Source organism: Panthera pardus, unplaced genomic scaffold, assembly GCF_024362965.1.
Source record: "Panthera pardus isolate Hobbes unplaced genomic scaffold, ASM2436296v1 HiC_scaffold_10, whole genome shotgun sequence".
Taxonomy (NCBI): Eukaryota; Metazoa; Chordata; class Mammalia; order Carnivora; family Felidae; genus Panthera; species Panthera pardus.
The window spans coordinates 54,488,214-54,507,930 of NW_026526655.1; the positions used below are offsets into that span (position 1 = coordinate 54,488,214).

Sequence of the window (19,717 nt, forward strand, 5' to 3'; positions counted from 1 at the left end):
ATTTTATCCACTGGACTAAATGGCTTTCTGTCATTAAGGAGTTGAAAGTAAAGAGCCTACATAAACACAAACAAGAGTTGAGGCCAGTCTTGGGAAGGGAAGGGAGGAAGTCCTTAGTGCCATTTTTCTTCTGTATAGATGTGAGAAGAAAAATGTTACGTCAACACAAATCAGAATAATTAAATACATAAAATTGTGACTCCAGACAGGGAGATAGATTATCTCCGAAGCTGTTTATAAAGTAACAAATTTGCTTCATGACAAACAACACCTTTTAGCTTTCCTACTACCCACAGTAGAGGATACTGGGATTCCATAATTTGTTGAGGAGATACTAATACCTTCCAGTTGACTTCAGTAATTCATGGAGGGCTTCCAGATTCCACGAAAGAAACATTGTGAACTTTATCCTCCCAGAATCTCTGGAGATGAAGGCCAAATAATCATAAGCCAATAGTTAGTCCCAGAATGCATCTAAAAAGAAACCCAATCCATGTTTTTGGGAGTAATTCTTCTTTCTTCCCCTGTTCCCAAGTCCTCAGGTACAAAAATTAGCAACATGGCTTTAGTGCCTCTTTCCCTAGTATACATTATCACCCAATGGAGCAAATGGATATTTGAAGTTTGGTTATTGCCTAGTCAAATACAGAGCACATTTGACCATATTGCATAGTACAAAATAATGACTACTGGTTTCCCTACTGTAAAAAAGAAAAAAAAACCTTATGGGAGATAAAATAGTTGTTATAATACTAGCATGCCTTCAAAAACAAAGTAGACATTAAAACTGTCACCTGTGGCCATCCACTATGATTGAAAACAGCTTTATATATGTGTGCATTTTTGATAATTGGAAGAGAGATTATCAAAAATTCCTTGGTTAAAGAAGATAAATAACTGATGCCTTTTCCTCTCCTTTATCAGTTTTTGTCTCTAGTAGTAACCGGTTATTTGTCAAGAATTGTTCTGCACATGGAAAAGAAAATGAAAGTAATTTGAAGAGATTTTCATCTTCCCTTAAGCATTTCTATTAAGGTGGTTTGAATTGCTTATTGCTAGCTCGCCTCCTCCAGCATAGTTTTAAACAAAGATCAAAAAATAAGATCTGATCTCGGATTGTAGAACAAATTGCAGAAAAAGAGACTGGTAGTTTTTGGCGGTCTGATGCATCGCTTTGGGCTGCAGCAGCGGTTCACCTTCGTGCCACCTGAGTGTTTTATTCTTGACTGTCAGCATTTTCTATCACTTGTGCTCCCATGTTTTACTCCTGTCTTTGGAATTCTGTTTGCCCTTGCTGTCGCCTCTACTCACAGCTGGCCTCTTCCTCTCAAGCACTGTTCCTGATGGGCCTGACCCACACATCTGTTCTCTCTAATGCAATATTTCCATTGATTCCCCGTGGTGGTATATAGAACCTATTTCCATGTTAGAATTAGATTTTATAACTATGGTGTTGTGTTTTGGTTTTTTATCTTAAGAATGTTCATAAACATAGCCTATAAGAACCATTTCTTTCCTCTGGAATCCTTTGGTTCTGCAGTGAGAAGAAAAACATTAGACGAGAAAGTATGAATTCTGATCATGACATTTCTGACTCTACCTGTGGAATTTTCCTCTTACTGGTTGTGTGAAGTTGTTTAACCTTGCAACACACCTCCTGGGTGTGTTTCCTCATCTGCTGAAAAGCAAATCTCTCCATAGAGGAGGGATGTAAAGATTGGATGAGGTAACTTGTAACCTGGCTAGAGTAGTCCCTGCCCCCTTTCTTCAAAGGTTGGGTTCATATCTTTTACTTTCATTTTCACTTCCCAACAGGGTGTTGAGGTGGGGATGGGTTGTCCAACAAGCTAGCCCTTCTTTGCCCAGTTAGTGCTCTCTTCCCGCCTTTCCCCTCAACTCTCCTTCATGCATCTTCAGTTGCTGCGTTTGAGTCTCAAAAAATGCTTGAGTCTCGTCTAATCAAATAAAGAAAAAAAGTGCAGGGAAGCCCCTTTGATTGCCTCTCCTTCCTTAAAGCTGTCATTACATCCCTCCTTTACTGAAGCAATAAGCTTCTTTGGAAGTGTCATTAACTCTACTTCCTTAGCCTCCACTCAGTGGTCCATAAATGCTTACCAACTGAGATATCATTTCAACGTTCTTCTGTCTCTACTCTTTTAAATTGCCTTTAATTAAAACTCAGTCCTGGAGCACTTGGGTGGCTTAGTCAGTTAAGCGTCCGACTTCAGGTTAGGTCATGATCTTACAGTATGTGAGTTTGAGCCCCGTGTCGGGCTCTGTGCTGACATCTCAGAGCCTGGAGCCTGCTTCCGATTCTGTGTCTCCCTCTCTCTCTTCCCCTCCCCTGCTCGTGCTTTATCTTTCTCTCAAAAATAAATAAACATTAAAAAAACTCAGTCCTTAGATCTACAATTAACCAACATGGATAGTCTGAATATCCTTGAATAGTGGAACCATTCAGTAAAGATACAATTCAAGTCATATAAGTGATTTCAAATTTTCTAGTAGCCACATTAAAAACGTAAGGAGTCACATAAAAAGTGAAAAGCAATTATACATGTTGTTTAAGCTAACAAATCTAAAGTAGTAATTCAATATTTAACCAATTCTAAACTTCTTAGCAAGGTATTTTTATTATTTTGTATACAAAGTCTATGAAATTTGCTGTGTATTTTATACTCAGAGCACATCTCAGTTTGGGCTTGGCACAATCCAAGTACTCAATAGCCACTTGTGGTCAGTGGCTACCATATAGGATGGTGCAGGTCTACATACAGCATTTGAGTGCATTTTCCTGGCACTCATCCCTAACTTCCAAGGCAGCTCTTGGTTCTCATTGAACACCCCTGATCGCTCCTTCTTTGAATCTGCTGACTTCCCTTCTCTTTCTATGTCCCTTCACTCCCTGATAGGTGTTCCCCTTCCCTCCCCAAAAAAGATCTCTACTCCTTCTCTATGTTAGTTTTTACCTCCACTGGGCACTGAGTACCTAGAATGTCATATAAAATTGGTAGGATGATCATGAACACATTACTGAGATTAAGCTGGAAGGTAGGAACTGAGAAGAGAGAGGAAAAATGTTGCCATTTCTCCCTTAATCCATCACTGCCCAGAACTGATTTCCACTGCATACTCTGAACAGTTTATTTCTTCCTTCCTATCTATATCCCCTAAACTCTTGGCTCATGTTTTCATCCTCTTGCAAGGACCATGTTCTACAGAATGTTCTGATGCATCATTTACTGTACTTCTCACTCAGGCTTTTGGACAGCAGCTGATATAATTTAAACGCTTATAAAAAGTGCTCTTGGAATATCTATGCAGCTGTCTGCACTAGCTACTTGTGAGATGCAATGACTGATTTATTAGGTGGCAGAGTATTATGGTTGACATACTCTCAGTAATTTAGGTGTCCTGATTTTACATCGGAAGGACTCTGAGAGCCTATTCCGTGTGCATCCCACACCACCGCACAGTAAATCTGATCTAAGAGGCTGCTCATGTGTGTGATGCCTCATGATGAGATGTAACACCCCTACGATGAACTATTTCTGAGTTTTATACCAACTTGTTTTTATGTTTCTTCCCAGGGTGCATTTGGTAGTAAAAATGTGTAGATCTAGAGAGTCAGCATGCTTTATCAGGAAGGTATGTGATCAGAATACACAGAATACCAACTTAGATCTTAAACTGCATTCGCCTATAGGGAATAATATTGCCATACAGGAATAGTATCCTTTGGGTGTTGAAATAGTATTTGCCAAATCTAGGGGATGAGGTCAGTAGATACCTTTTAAAAATCAAAACAACTCACTCCTTCCTTTCATCACTGATGGCATGTGCTAGATGACAAGACTTTGACTCACAAAATTGAGTAGGATTATCTGAGAGTTCAGGGTTCTCACCTGTTTTTAGAGATTAGCAAACACCTGTTTGTACCTATTTTTTATTCACTCAGATTCTATATTAACTTTCCCTATTAAAGCATTCTTGAAATTTCTGATTTCCTCCCACATTGGCTAAGAATAAATAAAATTCACTTCCAGTATTTAATAAGATAAATGCTCTCTTTAAGTTAGTTATATTCACGATCCATTTTTCTTTGATGAAGCCTTTAAATCATTCCTCTAGTTGTGTATTTATATGGGCTTACTGCATCTTTTGTGAGAAATTATTTTAATAAAAATAAATTAATGAATAAATTTTTAAAAATTTCATGTTTATTTTTGAGGGAGAGAGAGAGAGAGCGAGCGAGCACACATGCAAGTGGGGAAGGGGCAGAGAGAGAGAGGGAGACACAGAATGTGAAGCAGGCTCCAGGCTCTGAGCTTTTGGCACCGAACCCGATGCGGGGCTCAAACTCACGGACCGCGAGATCATGACCTGAGTGGAAGCCAGATGCTCAACTGACTGAGCCACGTAGGTGCCCCATTAATGAATAAATTGTATAGCACTTGATAAAATACTCTCTGTGGGTTCTAATATGCATACTGTACATATCATCTAGTTCTAATTGGGTTAATAGAAATATAGATTATCTTCAAATAATTGTAAATACACTAATACAATATTTAGATATGGAGGTTATCTAATGTGCACATTATGCACAGCTTACCAAATATTCTGAAAAAAATGAGGTGCACTTCACATGAAAATTGCTGTAGGGTTACTATTACTTTTTAATTGCACGGTTGTTATCTTAAAATGCCAGTTAGCAAAGATTTCCAGTTAGCGGAAACCTGGAGAAACCCTCTTGCCCCCAGTTGTACTGCTTATTCCATGCTGAAAAATGCTAAGTGTTGGTATAGACCATTTTATCTCATAACCAGCTTTGTGATATCAGCCCTGTATTGATAATGGAATGTTCTATTCTAGATAACTCCTAACTTGATTTTTGCGTAGTGTGTGTGTGTGTGTGTGTGTGTGTGTGTGTGTGTGTAGGGGGTACATTTATTATGTGGAGAGCTTCAGGACTAACCTAGCTTTCTCTTTGACCACCTGGTTCATGCATTTCTCCATGTTATAGGAGTTCAGAAAATCCCGAGGCTGTTGCGGATAAGACAACCTAGTCTGTAAAAAGACATAGTATAATGTTTGAGCACTACCCACCATTCTGAATGGGGTGCCAGGATTCATTTTTCAGGTTTGAAGTAATTCTCCCTAATGACCAGGGCTGTAAGACTTTAGGTGATCTAAGATGGCAGCAGGGCACAGTGGAAAGAGAATGAACTTTGGATTAATGTAGGTTTGCAGGCAAATCCTGGTTCTGCCTCTTACTGTATGGCCCTGGATAAGCTGCTTCACCTCTCCTCACCACTACAGTGATGATATCGTACTTGTTAGAGAGTTGTGGAGAGAAATAGAAATGAGGCCCAAAAAGCAAGTAGCAAACTGTCTAGCATGTTGTGTGTGGGCTATTAGGGATCAGTAGCTGTGATGTGATCATGAAGATAATACTGCGTAGGATTTGAGAGTGAAATCCTCTTTGATTTAACTGGAATAAGGAATCTGCATCTAGGGTCTCCATATCAGCAGTCCTATGTCCACTTATGTCACCATTTAAAAATGTGCAGCTTCTTTCAAGTCTTTTGCTATTTGTTGTTTCAACCCTGTGTAAAGCATGTATTATAAATCAAGTCTAAATGAATGTGAGTCATGCCCTTAGCTATTTATTATATCAACAGAATTTTAAAAACTTCTCCATTTTCTGAATACAGATTTTCAGCAATTGCAACAAACTAAGTATTTTTGCATTGTCTTTTTAGAGTGGAAATATAATTCTACATATGCTGTTTAATAGCTTCATGTGAGTTTATGTAATAACTATACTCACATTCATATTCTTATCCAGAAAAGATTTATATCCTAAAAGAATGCATGATTTATAGACTGCAGGAACCTATTTTGTTGTTAGCAGATTTTTGAATTATTTTCTTTATTCCGTGTAATCTACTTAACTGATATATCATTTTCATGCTTTTCAGGAATTGCCCTATTTTTTTCTCTTATGTAGAGATTGAAATGAAGAAAAAATAAAAACCCAATCATATGAATTTAACATGTGAAATGAGCTTATGTAAAAAGAGACTGAAATAGCTTAAGTTTTGAAAAATTAAGAAAATACTTCTGAATTTCTACTTGCCTTTTCTAATCACTTGAACTTTGGTTTCTCTTTGTTGCTTCTTACCTAGGTTACTTGTTGGTTTCAGAAAACCATAAAAGATTTACAGGAACAAAGTCTGGGCTCATCACTTTCAGATAATGAGGAACTAATCTGTAAGCATGAGGAATTGATAATAAAAGCAAAGGTAAGAGACACATTAAAAAATAATTTAAAAATGCATGGACTTCTTTTGAATACACTTCTGTAGGTAATATAGAGAAATACCAAAACTCTCTCTGAGTAATCACTATTTACACAGAAAAGATTCTGATAGCATTAGCTAATACCACTGCCTACTGACTGGGCTTCTAGAGTAATAACCAACAAAACAGCCTCTACAACAATAATAACTATCTTCTTTTGAATAGTTAGTATGTATCAGACACTGTATTCAAGAGATGCGTTATATAAATGATCACAAACCCATAAGGGGTAGGTATTGTTTTAGAGATCAAAACAAACAAAAAACAGAGGCTTGGAGATGCAAAGTAACTTGACCAATGTAACATATCTTGTCAGTGGCAGAGCTGAAATTTGATTCCAGGTTTTGTCTAACTCCAAGGACCAAACTCTTAAACTACATTCTTCTAGCTTTCTAAAAAAATCTTTTCCCTACATGAAGTCTCATTATGCTATTACTTTTATGATTCCCAGGCATAGTTTCTTGCTGTTCCCACTTATATTTCCCCATTTCCTTGACTTGTTTCACATTTCTTCTTTTTGTAAAAAAGTAATGGCTACTGGCCAGTCAACCACTTGTAGGTATGTGGAATGTGCAAAATGGAATCATGAAATACTGAAAGCAAGATGAGCAGAGTGGCCGGCTGTGTAGAGGGGCTCCTCTCCCCCTGGCGTCTTGTTATTTGGAAATTGATTCATTTGTATGTGTGGGGTCTATAAATACTTTCCAAAGTTCTTTACACGTGCCCCATTTTAATCTGTAAGGAAACAAAAGTTCATTTGTAGTAGATTGAGTGGGAACAGTGAAAACTTTAATCAGTATCAAGACTTAGAGAACTTTCTATTATTAATATCTTGGGTGGTTGATAGCTATAGATTACAGCAAGTCTTGAAACTCTGGAAAACAATGGGCGAGCACTACTAGATAAGGGTTGAAACTAAGGAAGACAAACCAAATAAATATTTACATGTTTGGAAGGGTGGGATTGGCAGCAGGCATGGGGAGGGGGGACAGGCAGGGGAAGAAGTAGACTGCATTTATCTGGACTGAAGTCTCAGAGAGATCATGATGCTTTTGTTTGTTTATTTATGGCTTCTCTCTGAACACTGCAGTATACATAGGTATCCCATGTGTTTGGTTTGAATATTTGCCTGATCGATAAAAGATTCAATTACAGAAGACTATTAAGGGGATGATTTTTTAAAGTTCTTTAAAGTTTTTCCGCAATTGGTTTATCTGTTTAGGAAATTATTATTATTTTTTGTTGTTGTTAAGGCTAAACAGCAGTTTATTCTCTGGGTGTCAAACTCTTAAGTTTGTTTCAGTGAAAATTCTATCAAAATCCCTAAATGCTAAGCCGAAGAGATGACCTGAATTTCACAGAATTGTCGCCTCCTTTAAAACAAAAGTGGTTTATTCACAAAATTTAGACATACTTGGAGTTATATTCCCTGTAATACATGGTTCCTCACAGCCCTGAGGAAAATCTCACAGTCTGGAGAAAGTATTTGTTGACCTATAACCTCAGTTCTTACAGGACTTTGACAAGTTCTTTCATATAGATAGTAATGTTCTACTTCTATCTTTCACTTTGATTGGCTCCTATTTCTTTATCCCTTCTTAATGCCTGACCTTCTAGCTCATGGGTACTTTTACTGAACTTCTTCTGTTATTCAGCCCTGTTGCCAAGTTCTTCACTTCAGCGATTCCATTTTTCATGCCGTTGCCTCACACTGATTCATCTTTGTAATTGTTTTGTCCTGCTTCATTTATCTAATGTTCTTCTTTATATCTTAAGATATACTTTATTCATATATTAAATGTTTGATCTGCCCAGCGCCTTAATTCTACTTCCTCTGATTCAGGTATTTTAGTGTGTTGTGTGTGCTCATCAGATGTTATTTTTCTCTAGTTAATATTCCCTTGGGATATCAGCAATTTTTGACTGGTAAGGCATGGAAGGCTAGTGGTCTAACCTAGTGGTCTAACTGGTAAGGCAGTGAAAGCTAGTGGTATAACTTGACCCCTTCTAGATGAGTTGAGGGGGGGGGCTGGGTGCCCTTGAGTGCAGAGAGCTTCTGTTGTTTCAATTAGGTTTCAACCATTCCTGGTTTTCCCCTCTACCCCAGACACATACAAAGAAGGGGACCCCTTGAAGGACCTCCCACTGATTGGACTTTCAATCCTGCTTTGTTTCAAGACCCATTTCCCGGGGTTAAGTTCTATCCCTTTCACTTAGCGAGAATTAGAGAGGGCTCACTAAGAAACAGATCAGTTTGATTATCTCTCATATAGTAACCATCTACCTGGTCAGATTCCAGTGTCATCTTGATGTTATTTCTTCCCTCTTGTATTGAGGGAACTGGACTGGAGCCACTATTTTCTGTCCCAAAAATGGTACGTTGACAAGCACTGACCAAGTAGGTGCAGAAAGAAAGCGTCAAACCCAGAAAGTTGTCCCCTGGCATATCTCCTGCCAGGGTGTCTAACTTTATTCTATTCTAAGACATATGCTCCTGACACTGGGACCCAACCACCTTTTGGTTCCTCAAGGAAAGTTCTCATATCTGTAAACTTTCTTCTCACTTTGTTGGCCTTTAGAAAAAGGACCAACTACAGAATATGTAGGGCCCACCATAAAGTGAAAATGTAGAGGCCTTTCTTAATAAATTGCTGAGATTTCAATACAGCAACAGCAGAGCATTAAACCAAGCATGGGGCTCTTCTAAACTCAGGGCCCTGTGTAATTAGTCTTATTTATGGTGTTAAGTGTTCTGCAAGGACCTACCAACATTTGCCGGTTAGATACTTTCCTTAGCAACCTTGGACTGACTGACCCTCTTCCTACCTGGATAAACAAGTTTTCTAAAAATAGATTATAATGTTATAATGGGTTATGTCCACATTTTAAAAATGGTTCAAATCTCTGCTGTCACTTACTGTGTAACTTTGGGGGCATTTGATGTCTTTTAGCCTTACCTTCCTCACCTATAATGAGGAGGTGTGAAAACTCAATTAGAAAATATTTGTGGGAAGGGGAAGAAGAAAAAAAAAGATAAGGAGGGAGCCAAAGCATAAAAGACTCTTAAAAACTGAGAACAAACTGAGAGTTGATGGGGGATGGGAGGGAGGGAAGGGTGGGTGATGGGTATTGAAGAAGGCACCTGTTGGGATAAGCACTGGGTGTTGTATGGAAACCAATTTGACAATAAATTTCATATTAAAAAAATATTTGTGAAAGCACCCACATTTTAGTAGTGGCTCAAAAATGTTTTTCTTTCCCCATGAATGGTGTAAATGTTCAAATAGTTTTCATGTGTCCTTTTTCAACCATCTCATTCCTTGTTCTTAGGGAAGGATTCCAATTTTATATGACCTTAAGCAGGAACCGGCATATTATATTTTGGAGTTTTGTTTGGGTATGGGTATGAGGAAAGGAAGGGGGAATATTTCTTTCAAAGGAGGTTTAATGTATAAATAAGGCCTCAAGCTGGGGATTTATTAGTGAAATTCATAAATAATCTGGTCACACAGGGAAAGTAGATGTTTCTGCTCCCCACAGCTAAATTGAACAGCAGGAAGCTGTTCTGTATTGCTTGTTAGTCTACACAGTAAGTTCTTTCTAAATAAATTTTGAAAATGCCTCTATCATTTCTTACTGGAATATATTCAAATAAGAATTTGGAAAACTCCCTATCTCTTAATAAATATGATACCTTATTCAGAATGTGTTGAAATAATTGAACAAAAGGAATTTTTATTATAATCTTTGACTATGAGTAAATTGTATTAAATCATTATACTTTGTTTACCAAGATATTTTCCTTTTACATATGTCGCAGATAAAGAAATAGCAGACATTGATGATTATAAACCACCTTTTGGTTAAGAGCCTTACATACTCCTAGATTTTCTCATATATGAATTTGATTCCCCAAGGCTTGAATTCAAACTTTGGAGCTCACAGTTGTTTTTAGGATGTGTTAACATAGTATATAAATGAATACTTCCTTATTATCTCTTTTGAGGAGGTATAATCATTCCTTCTCCTATACATCAGAAATAATGCTCATATAAGAACTGCCTTCAGGAATGAACTTGAACTTCTATTGGGAGGAAAACTTTTCCAATTTGTGTGCATTGATTAGTGCCTACAAATTAATTGACAATAGATTAACAGGAGTAAAGACAAGGTTTATTTTCATATATGCATGGGAGATCACAGTAATGGAAAATTTGTGGAATAGCCAGAAGTTCAGGTTTATGTATATCAATTTAACAAAAAGGGGGTGGGGGCTGAGGGCCCCAGTGGAAGGGTATGGAAGGTTCTGTTGGGCTTTTTGATGTAAATGAAATGGGCAGTTTGTATTCTTCCTGGCTGGAAGTTTCCCAGTGGGAGAGTTTATGGCAGCTGAATTTATACTTCCTCGTACTAAGAGTCAGTCTTCTTTCAATTAGGAAATTCTCTGGGAAGAGAGTCAATGGTAGTGATATTTTCAGGAGACTTTGCTTAAGTTTAGGTAATATTTCTTTCTGTGACTGCAGATTGTTTAGATGTTTTCAGTTTAAAGTAATTCTCATACCACTGTGGTAGGCTATTAATCCTCTTCTGTTTTCTTCAAAGCTTGGTTTAGTTCAGACCCTTTGTAGTTCATGCATACTAGAAACACCTGGGCTTTGAAAAACTACTGAGATCTGAACCTCGTGCTCAGAGATTCTAGGTAGTTTGGGTCATCAAATTAATTAATTTTGTCAATCTTAAAATGGTTATGTTTTTATGAAAAAAGAAATCCAGATTTCTCCTTCTAAAAAAACTGGGAGATATGGTAATATCAGGCTCACCTTTTCATATAGACATAACAACACTTGGCTGGAGCCCTGTAATAGCTATTTCCTTTAGAGAAGGCATATGCACTCCAGTTTGCCACAGTCCCTACCATTCCTCATTACTACCTCCCCTCCCACCTTTGTTTTACCTCATTCACATTATGTGCTCAGCCCCTGTAAGCATTTGGGTTAGAGACATGATGGGCAATGAGGTACCATCCAAGTATAGTAGTGGTGAAACTGACTTGCATTTTTGAAGATTACCTTGGAAACTGTGAATAATCAGAATGAGAAGGAGTGATACTGAAGACAGGAAAGTCACTTAGAAAGTGTTTCAATTTTGATGAGAACAACTTTAGGTGGAGTGTAATGTCTTTTGAGATTGAGGATATCATGCCTTGCTTTTTTTTAAAAAATATATTTATTTATTTTGAGAGAGAGAGAGAGAGAGAGAGAGAGAACACAAGTGGGGAAGGGGGTGGAGAGAGAAAGACAATCCCCAACAGGCTCCATGCTGTAAATGCAGAGCCTGATGTGGGCCTTAATCCCACAAACTGTGAGATCATGACCTGAGCTGAAACCCAGAGTCTGATGCTTAACTGAGCCATTCAGGCACTCCAATCCCCATCTTGAAGGCTTAAAGGAGACTTATAGCCTTGTTGTTCAACATGTGGCCCACAGACAGCAGCAGCATCTGGAAGTCTTAGAAATACAGAATCTCAGACTCTAACCACTAAACCTTCTGGGTCAGAATCTGCATTTTAACAAATTTCCCCAGAGGATTTGAATTGACACTAAAGTTTAAGAGGCACTGACTTAGAGGTTTTCCCATTTATTTCCTGTATGTCCATATTCTCCTTAATTTTCCAGATGACTATATGTTGTTTATGAAGTCCTTGGCTAACAATGATCTTTGGTATTCTGACATGTATAGAAATATCATCTTCAATGTTTTCATATAGTAGAATTCACATTCCTCAGTTCAAGATTAAAACCATCTTCCATGATTCATCATCTAATCCGATTTTCCAAGTCATTGAAAATATTTTCCAGTTGTTGCTGAGTGATTTCATAAATTGGATTTGTGATCTTAGCCTCAAGTTCCTTCAAAAAGTATTATTTGGGGATCTTAAAAAATACCAGTCCTTAAGTCCCACATAAACTGTATTTAGAGGAAAAAGCCAAGTTTAAAGTTACAAAATATTTATAACTATGAGATAAGAAAGTAAAGCAGAATGTCTCGTAAGCTTATTTGAATAATTTAAATGCATAATTATCATCAGTAGAGCCACTACAAGGAAGCGGCTCTTTAAAAATATTATGTTTATTGTTTTATTTTTCTGATTACATAATGCATTTTCATTTTAGAAAAATTAGAAAATACATAAAACTAAAGAAATGTGAAACCACACTGTGTGGATGTGGATGGGAATGGGAAGGAAATAGAAAATATACATAAAATTGAATATCCCCAAACTGGGTATGTGAGTATAATACACTATATGTTTTTATATACAAAATTGTGTATGTATTGTTTTTATATACAAAATTGTGTATGTATGCACTGTGAGTTTTCCAATTAGCATTATAATCATAAGCATTTCTCCATTGAAATGCATATTTTAAATATTTTTTAATGATTACATGTTATTAAACCATATACCTATATCATACATCATTTTCTTCTCATTGTGGCACGTATTAACCTGTATAAAGAAGCTGACTATTCTATTTGAACTTTCATTACATCCCCAAATTCTTTCACTGAAGGTCTGTGAGAAAATGGTAAAACCACTATAAAACATACTGCTGCAGCGAGTCAGCTTACATCATCTCCGGTGATTACAAGGAAAATGTATAAAATGAAGCAGAGTTTGTTTCTTTTATAATGTTTTATGTAATGGAAAAAATAAGGTGGGGTCTGGATCTGAAATGTCTCAAGGCAGAAATTAAGTGAGTCCCCAAACAGTAAAGGCACCTGCATTAGTGCATTTCAATTCCTCTGTCTTCATTTTAGTGAATAATTTGTTTTACTTGTCTGATTTTTTAATGAACTTCCCAATTAAAAGCAGATGTCACTTTTTACAGAACATAAATTAGAAACAATTTCATTACTAACAGGCAAAATAAGTATAAATAGTACTGCATTTGCCTGTAAGCATTGGGAAAATCTACAATGTGATGGGCTTTTTCACATTGGTAAACTTACTGGAGCCTTAACTTGTGGGTTAATTTAAAGCTTAGTGAACCATATGCTTTCATTTCTAGGGGAAATTTGATTTAGAAAGTCCCTCAGAAATGTTTATGCCCATCTAAGAAAGAGGTGAGTTAAGGAAGGAAAAAAAGAACATTGTATTCCATGATCACCAGGTTTAAAACTACCTGCTGTCATTTTGTTTACAGAATCTTCACCAGCTCGTTAAGTTTAAAGGCTTAGAAAAAGTTTCCTCTCCCTCTTTTTTTACTTATGACTTTTACAATAATTCTTTATACGTTTTCTTCCAACCCCTCCCTTCCCCCTCCTCCTTTCCCTCTTCCTACCTACTACCATCCACCTTCCTCCTCCCTGTCCTCTTCCTCCTTCTTCTCCTTCTCTTCCTTTCCTCCTCCACCTTCTTCCTCATTTAGCCCTTAAATAAAATTTCCACAAAACATGGATTTGTATAGTTAAACTATTATTACAACTCAAGGTAATACTGCTATCATAATCATAATAGCAAAAATGAGTCGATTTAAAGCAGACACCAGAGAAGCATTTTCTTATGGCTTAACACACTCACCCCTTAAATCCCTACAGCCTTTCTATTCCACTTCAGCATCCACTTGGAGACTTTCAATACTGAGGCCTTAGATCTCTGTGATGTTCATCATTCCAAAGGCCTTCACCTCAGCTTCCCAGTCCTGTGGCCGCACTTGGTTCCAGAGCATCATCTGACCCTGCTCTCCCCACACTCCCTTTCCTTTTGCCTTTTCCTGGCTTCCCTCCTCATAGTCTTCAGCCTGGGCCACCAGCGCTACTTGTGAGTAAACTCAATCACTCATTTTCTCTGTTTCTACTTCTGAAAGAAGATGAAACATTTGCAGAATTTTCTGATTAGATCTATTTAAAAGGAAATGGCTTATTATCAGTTAGCCTCATGAACCCCTTTATTTATTTATTTATTTTTAAATGTTTTTTTTTTTTTGAGAGAGAGACAGAGAGAGTGCGTGCACACAAGTGGGGAAGGGCAGAGAGAGAGAGAGAGAGGGAGACACAGAATCCGAAGCAGGCTCCAGGCTCCGAGCTGAGCTGAAGTCAGACACTTAACTGACTGAGCCACCCAGGCGCCCCATGAATTCCTTTATTTATCATCTGTTAACTCCCTGCTCTGTTCTCCATAATAACCAGTACAAACTTTTATCCTCTTTTAAAGCTCCCGGACAGGCTTTGCTTAACCTCAGAGTCACTCAGCCACAAAAGGTAAAATTGCTTGACTCTTTTCTTCTCTGCCCTTGTTGTCTGAAATTTTCACCTCTTTTCCAAATCCCCTCGTTTCCAAATCTAAGCCTCTGTCCACTGTTCTAGGTTCCACCTTTTCCATCTCTTCAGTTTGAGTCTCTCTTCTTAATACCTCATTTTTCAGTCACCCATTCCCATCTTCTCTCAATTATATTTTAGTGTCACAAATCAAAAACAAAACACTGCTGCTCAACCCTTAAGATACTATTCCACTTTTTCCTTGGCTACTGTTATGGCTTGAATTGTCTTTCCCAACATTCCTATGTTGAAGTCATAACACCCAGCATGTCAGAATACGATCTCTTTTGGAAACAGGGTGATGGCAGAAGCAATTAGTGAAGATGAGGTCATTAGGGTGGATCCTAGATCTATATAGCTTTTTAAAAGGGGACATTTGAACCCAGAGGCAGACATGCACAGAGGAAAGATGATGTTAAGAGACACAGGGAGAAGATGGCCCTTGACAAATCCAGGAGAGAGGCTGGGAACAGGTGCTTCCCTTACTGTTCTCAGGAGGAATGACCCTTCTTTTTTTTTTAATTTTTTAAAAATGTTTGTTTATTTTTGAGAGAGAGAGACAGAGCTTAAGCGGGGGTGGGGCAGAGAGGAAGGGAGACACAGAATCTGAAGCAGGCTCAAGGCTCTGAGCCATCAGCACAGAGCCCGGCAAGGGGCTCGAACTCATAACTGCGAGGTCATGACCTGAGCCAAAGTCAGACACTTAACCGACTGAACCACCCAGGTGCCCCAGGAACCGACCCTTCTTATCATTTCCATGCCTTCCACGTTTGTTCTCACCTTTAGTCTTGATTTAGTCTGTGCTCTCAGTATTCAAGTTTTTCCCCTCATTTTCTTCTTCTTTTTCAAAGTTAATTGCAAGTGATAGTGTTGGAGTTGACATGGGAAGAGTGAAGGTAAAAAAAATAGGCATAGCCTGAGGTCAGCTTGGTTACCAAAGAGGAAGAGGAGGAGAATGAACACAGAGTGTGCTTCAAAAATGAAACCAGGGGCAAGTGTTAAACGCCTTAGTCAGAAAAGCTAAGCGGAGACAGAAGCTGTAAACAGACTTCGGTATGTAATTCAAGATTGGGCCCCACAGAAGTTAGCCCAGAAGCAAAACAAAGAGAGTAGCATTCACATTTAGGGTGTCTAGACAATATTTTGAGGTCAGCACATGGGGCAGAGAGGGTCTATCTAAAGCTCTGTCTCCATTCTAGCCTAGACGGTGAGCCCTATGCAAATCTTAGCCCGATGACCTTGGGACACAGTGTATCCAGACTCCTTCTCTGGGAAGCTCTTGGATACTCCCAGCACTTGCCTTTCCCTTCTATTATTTTTTTAAGTTTATTTTTATTTATTGTGAGAGAGAGAGAGCAAGTGGGGGAGGGGCAGAGAGAGAGGGAGAAAGACAATCCCAAGCAGGCTCATTGCTCTCAGCTCAGAGCCGGATGTGGGGCTTGAACCCACGAACTGTGAGATCATGACCTGAGCTGAAGTCAGACATTTAACTACCTGAGCCACCCAGGCACCCCTCCCTTCTTTTTCTCACAGATCATTGCTTATTGTTTAATTAAAGCAACTTTTCCATCCTTGCTGGCATTTCAGTTGTTCACATGTCTGGTATCTCCACATGTTTAATTTCTCCACGGCTGTGAATTTCTCTAAAACAAGGCCATGACATATTCATTTATGGACTTCCTGAAGCATCCAGTAGAGGAGTCTGGGACACCTAGCATTTGTTGGGTCAGTAGATGACTCTATTAGAAACAAAGCTGGCGGCAACATGTTACCCCATGTTGGCCCTTGCCAGACTTCTAAATTGCTGTGGTTTGTAAGTGACTTTCAGTTTGGCTGGGAGGTCATGAGTCATTCTCTCTACTACATAATTATGGATTAAACATAATTTGATAGGAAGACTTGATTCTAAAGCAGCAGAGAAATAATGGTCAAAACTTTGTGAAAGATGGATGCAGTGTTAGAAGGAAAGAAATCTGATCTACACTAATGTGTGAATGTCTGCCACCTTCTTAACAGTCCATGACTTTTGTTTTTCTTCTTCTTAAAATTTTCCACCACCCCATCCCATCTCTAATTTTTTAAAGTAAATGTTTATTAATCTAAACACAAGAGTGGAATTTCAGGCAATGCTGAAAAGTGAGGTGATTTGCAGAATGGCCAAACCCAACGCTGCCTCTAACTTCTACTTGCTATTTTTTTAAAATTTTTTTAAAACATTTATTCATTTTTGAGAGACAGAGTGCTAGTTGAGGAGGGCAGAGAGAGAGGGAGACACAGAACCCAAAGCAGGCTCCAGACCCTGAGCTGTTAGCACAGAGCCTGACAAGGGGCTCAAACTCACAAACCATGAGACTGTGACCTGAGCCAAAGTCAGAGGCTTAACTGACTGAGCCACCCAGGCACCCCTAAGTTCTACCTACTCTTAAAAGTAAAGTGTTTCTTTGTCATCTTTTTCCCCCTTTTTTTTCTTGGAAGTTTGTCCCTCTTAATTCCCTTGACTTATTTTGCTCATCCCCCACCCTTGTCTCTTCTGGCAACCACCAGTTTGTTTTCTATATTTCCTGAGTTTGTTTCTGTGTTCTGTTCTTGTTCATTTAATCATTTGTTTTGTTTTTGAGATGCCACATGTAAGTGAAATCATGTGGCATTTGTCTTTCTTTGTCTGACTTATTTCACTTAGCATGACACCCTTTGGTCCCAAATGCCACGTTATCTTCTGAAGCTGAAAAATAGCATGTCCTATGATGGTAATAGGGCATTACAGGCACAGAAAGGGTGTGCAGGGTGAATTCTTTGTAAACCTGGTATTTGTAATACAGAGATCCCCTGCATTGTGAATCTGGAGATTTGAATCATTTTTTCCTTTTTCAGCTTGTTGAGATATAATTGACACATATAATTGTAAGATATTTAAAGTGTACATCTTGATGATTTGATATATGTATACACTGTGAAAAGATTGCTCCCATAACAATTAACACATCCATCACCTCACATATTTATCTTTTCATGTGTATGAAAACAGTTAAGTTCCACCCTCTTAGGGAATTGCAATTATACAACAGTGTTATCCACTATAATCACCATGTTATACATTAGATCTTCAGACCTTACTCATCTTATAACTGAAAGTTTGCCACCTCTTTTACCAACCTTTCCCTATTTTCCCAGTCCCCAGCCCCTGGCATCTACTTTTCTACTCTTTTTCTGAATTTGACTTTCTTTCTTTCTTTTTTTTAAGATTCAATATGTAAGTGATAAAGATACTTAAAGATTCTCATTCATGTGTACAGTAAGTCCCTGAGAAAGATTTAAAGAAACTACTCACAAGGGGGCTCATAGGGAGTATTCAGATAGGGTTAGGCACCTCTCCTTTTGTATGAACTGTCATGCTAACATGATCACAGTATCTGATGTCACTGTATGTATAGTATAGATGTTCTACCCAGACACTCACATCTTGAAAAATACTGTCACTTCTTGCCTATCAGTAACCAGCACTTTCAAACACTGAATGTTCAAGGACACATGTTATGGGCTTCAAACCATTTCTGTAAGATGTTCCTGCAATCTGGGATTGCTGTGCAGCATTACCTTACACAGCAGTTGGCTTGTGCAGTCATTTTGCTTCTCTGCATTCCAGGAACAAGAAGAGCCACTGGCTGTATATATTACACACATGTCTGCACATTTGTAAATATATCTGGAAAATACTGGGTATTTGGTGTCTTCTTGCTACTTTAGATTTGTGATCTTATTTTTCTTATAGGCAACTTTAAGCCTCTTTTCTTCATAGCCCTTTTGAATAGGCTGTTCTCACTGAAGAGGGTTGGAGCTTATTTGGGAAGAATCCATGAGAGCATTTGCTAATGGGATAGGAGTGTGTGAGTGCATGTGTGTGTATGTAAGAGTGCATGAGTGTGTATGTGAATGTGTGGGTGAGAGTGTGTGAGTGTGCATATATGAGTGTGTGTGTGTGTGTGTGTGCGTGCCTGTGCAGGCAAAGGTCGGTGGTGAGTACTGAGGAGCCTAAGCACAGCCTTTCCAGAGAGACAGGGTCAACAGGGTCTCATGAACAGAATTCCCACTCAAATCTCTTCCACCTGGTTCCCTCACCTTAAAGGCAACTCAATCCTTGCAGCTACTTAGATCAAAAGAGTCTTCACTTCCTAGAGGAAATCACCTGGGCTGTATCTTCTAAATAGCTCCAGAATCCTATCATTTTTCACCATCTCCACCACTGTCCTGGGGACTGAGCCACTTGCATGTTTGCCAAGCTCATTGCAGTAGCCTCCTCACGAATCGCTGTGCTTGCGTCTGCACCCGTGTGTCTGTACCCCTCCCCCTCCATGTATTCTTAATGATAGCCCCGTGGTCTTATTTATTTTTTAATTTAATTTAATTTTTCTTTTAGCTTTTCATGACTACTTGTTATTTACCATCAATTTTAAATGCATTTTTTATTATTTTATTTTTTTCAACATGATAAATGTACTTTTTAATCCTCACCCCCTATTTCCCCTATCCCCCTCCCCACCTCCCTTCTGGTAACCATCAGTTTGTTCTCTGTAGTTAGAAGTCTGTTTCTTGACCTGCCTCTCTCTCCCTTTTTTTCCTTTGCTCATTTGTTTCCTGAATTTCACATATGAGTGAGACCATATGGTATTTGTCTTTTTCTGACTTATTTCGCTTAGCATTATGTTATCTAGTTCAATCCATATTGTTGCAAATGGCAAGACATCATTATATTTGATGAATAATATTCCATTGTGTATATATACTGCATCTTCTTTATCCATTAATCTATCGATGGACACTTGCGCTGCTTCCCTAGTTTGGCTATTGTAAATAATGCTGCAATAAACATAGGGGTGCATATATCCCTTTGAATTAGTGTTTTTGTATTTTTTGGGTGGTGAGATTCCTGGATTGTAAGGTAGTTATATTTTTAATTTTTTGAGGAACTTGTATACTGTTTTCCACAATGGTTGTACTAATTTGTATTCCCACGAACAATGTGAGAGGATTC

The 19,717-nt window shown here is 38.3% G+C and overlaps 1 protein-coding gene across 7 annotated transcripts in view; it reads left to right on the plus strand.

Annotated features, from left to right (window-relative positions):
• Positions 1-19,717, plus strand: part of CCDC141 (coiled-coil domain containing 141) — a 205,257-nt gene that overhangs the window by 74,648 nt on the left and 110,892 nt on the right. For all 7 annotated transcript variants that reach the window (XM_019460899.2, XM_019460909.2, XM_019460917.2 and 4 more), the window contains exon 6: positions 6,192-6,308. In XM_019460899.2, coding sequence (XP_019316444.1) covers positions 6,192-6,308 — 117 coding nt within the window. The remainder of the gene's footprint in view (positions 1-6,191; positions 6,309-19,717) is intronic.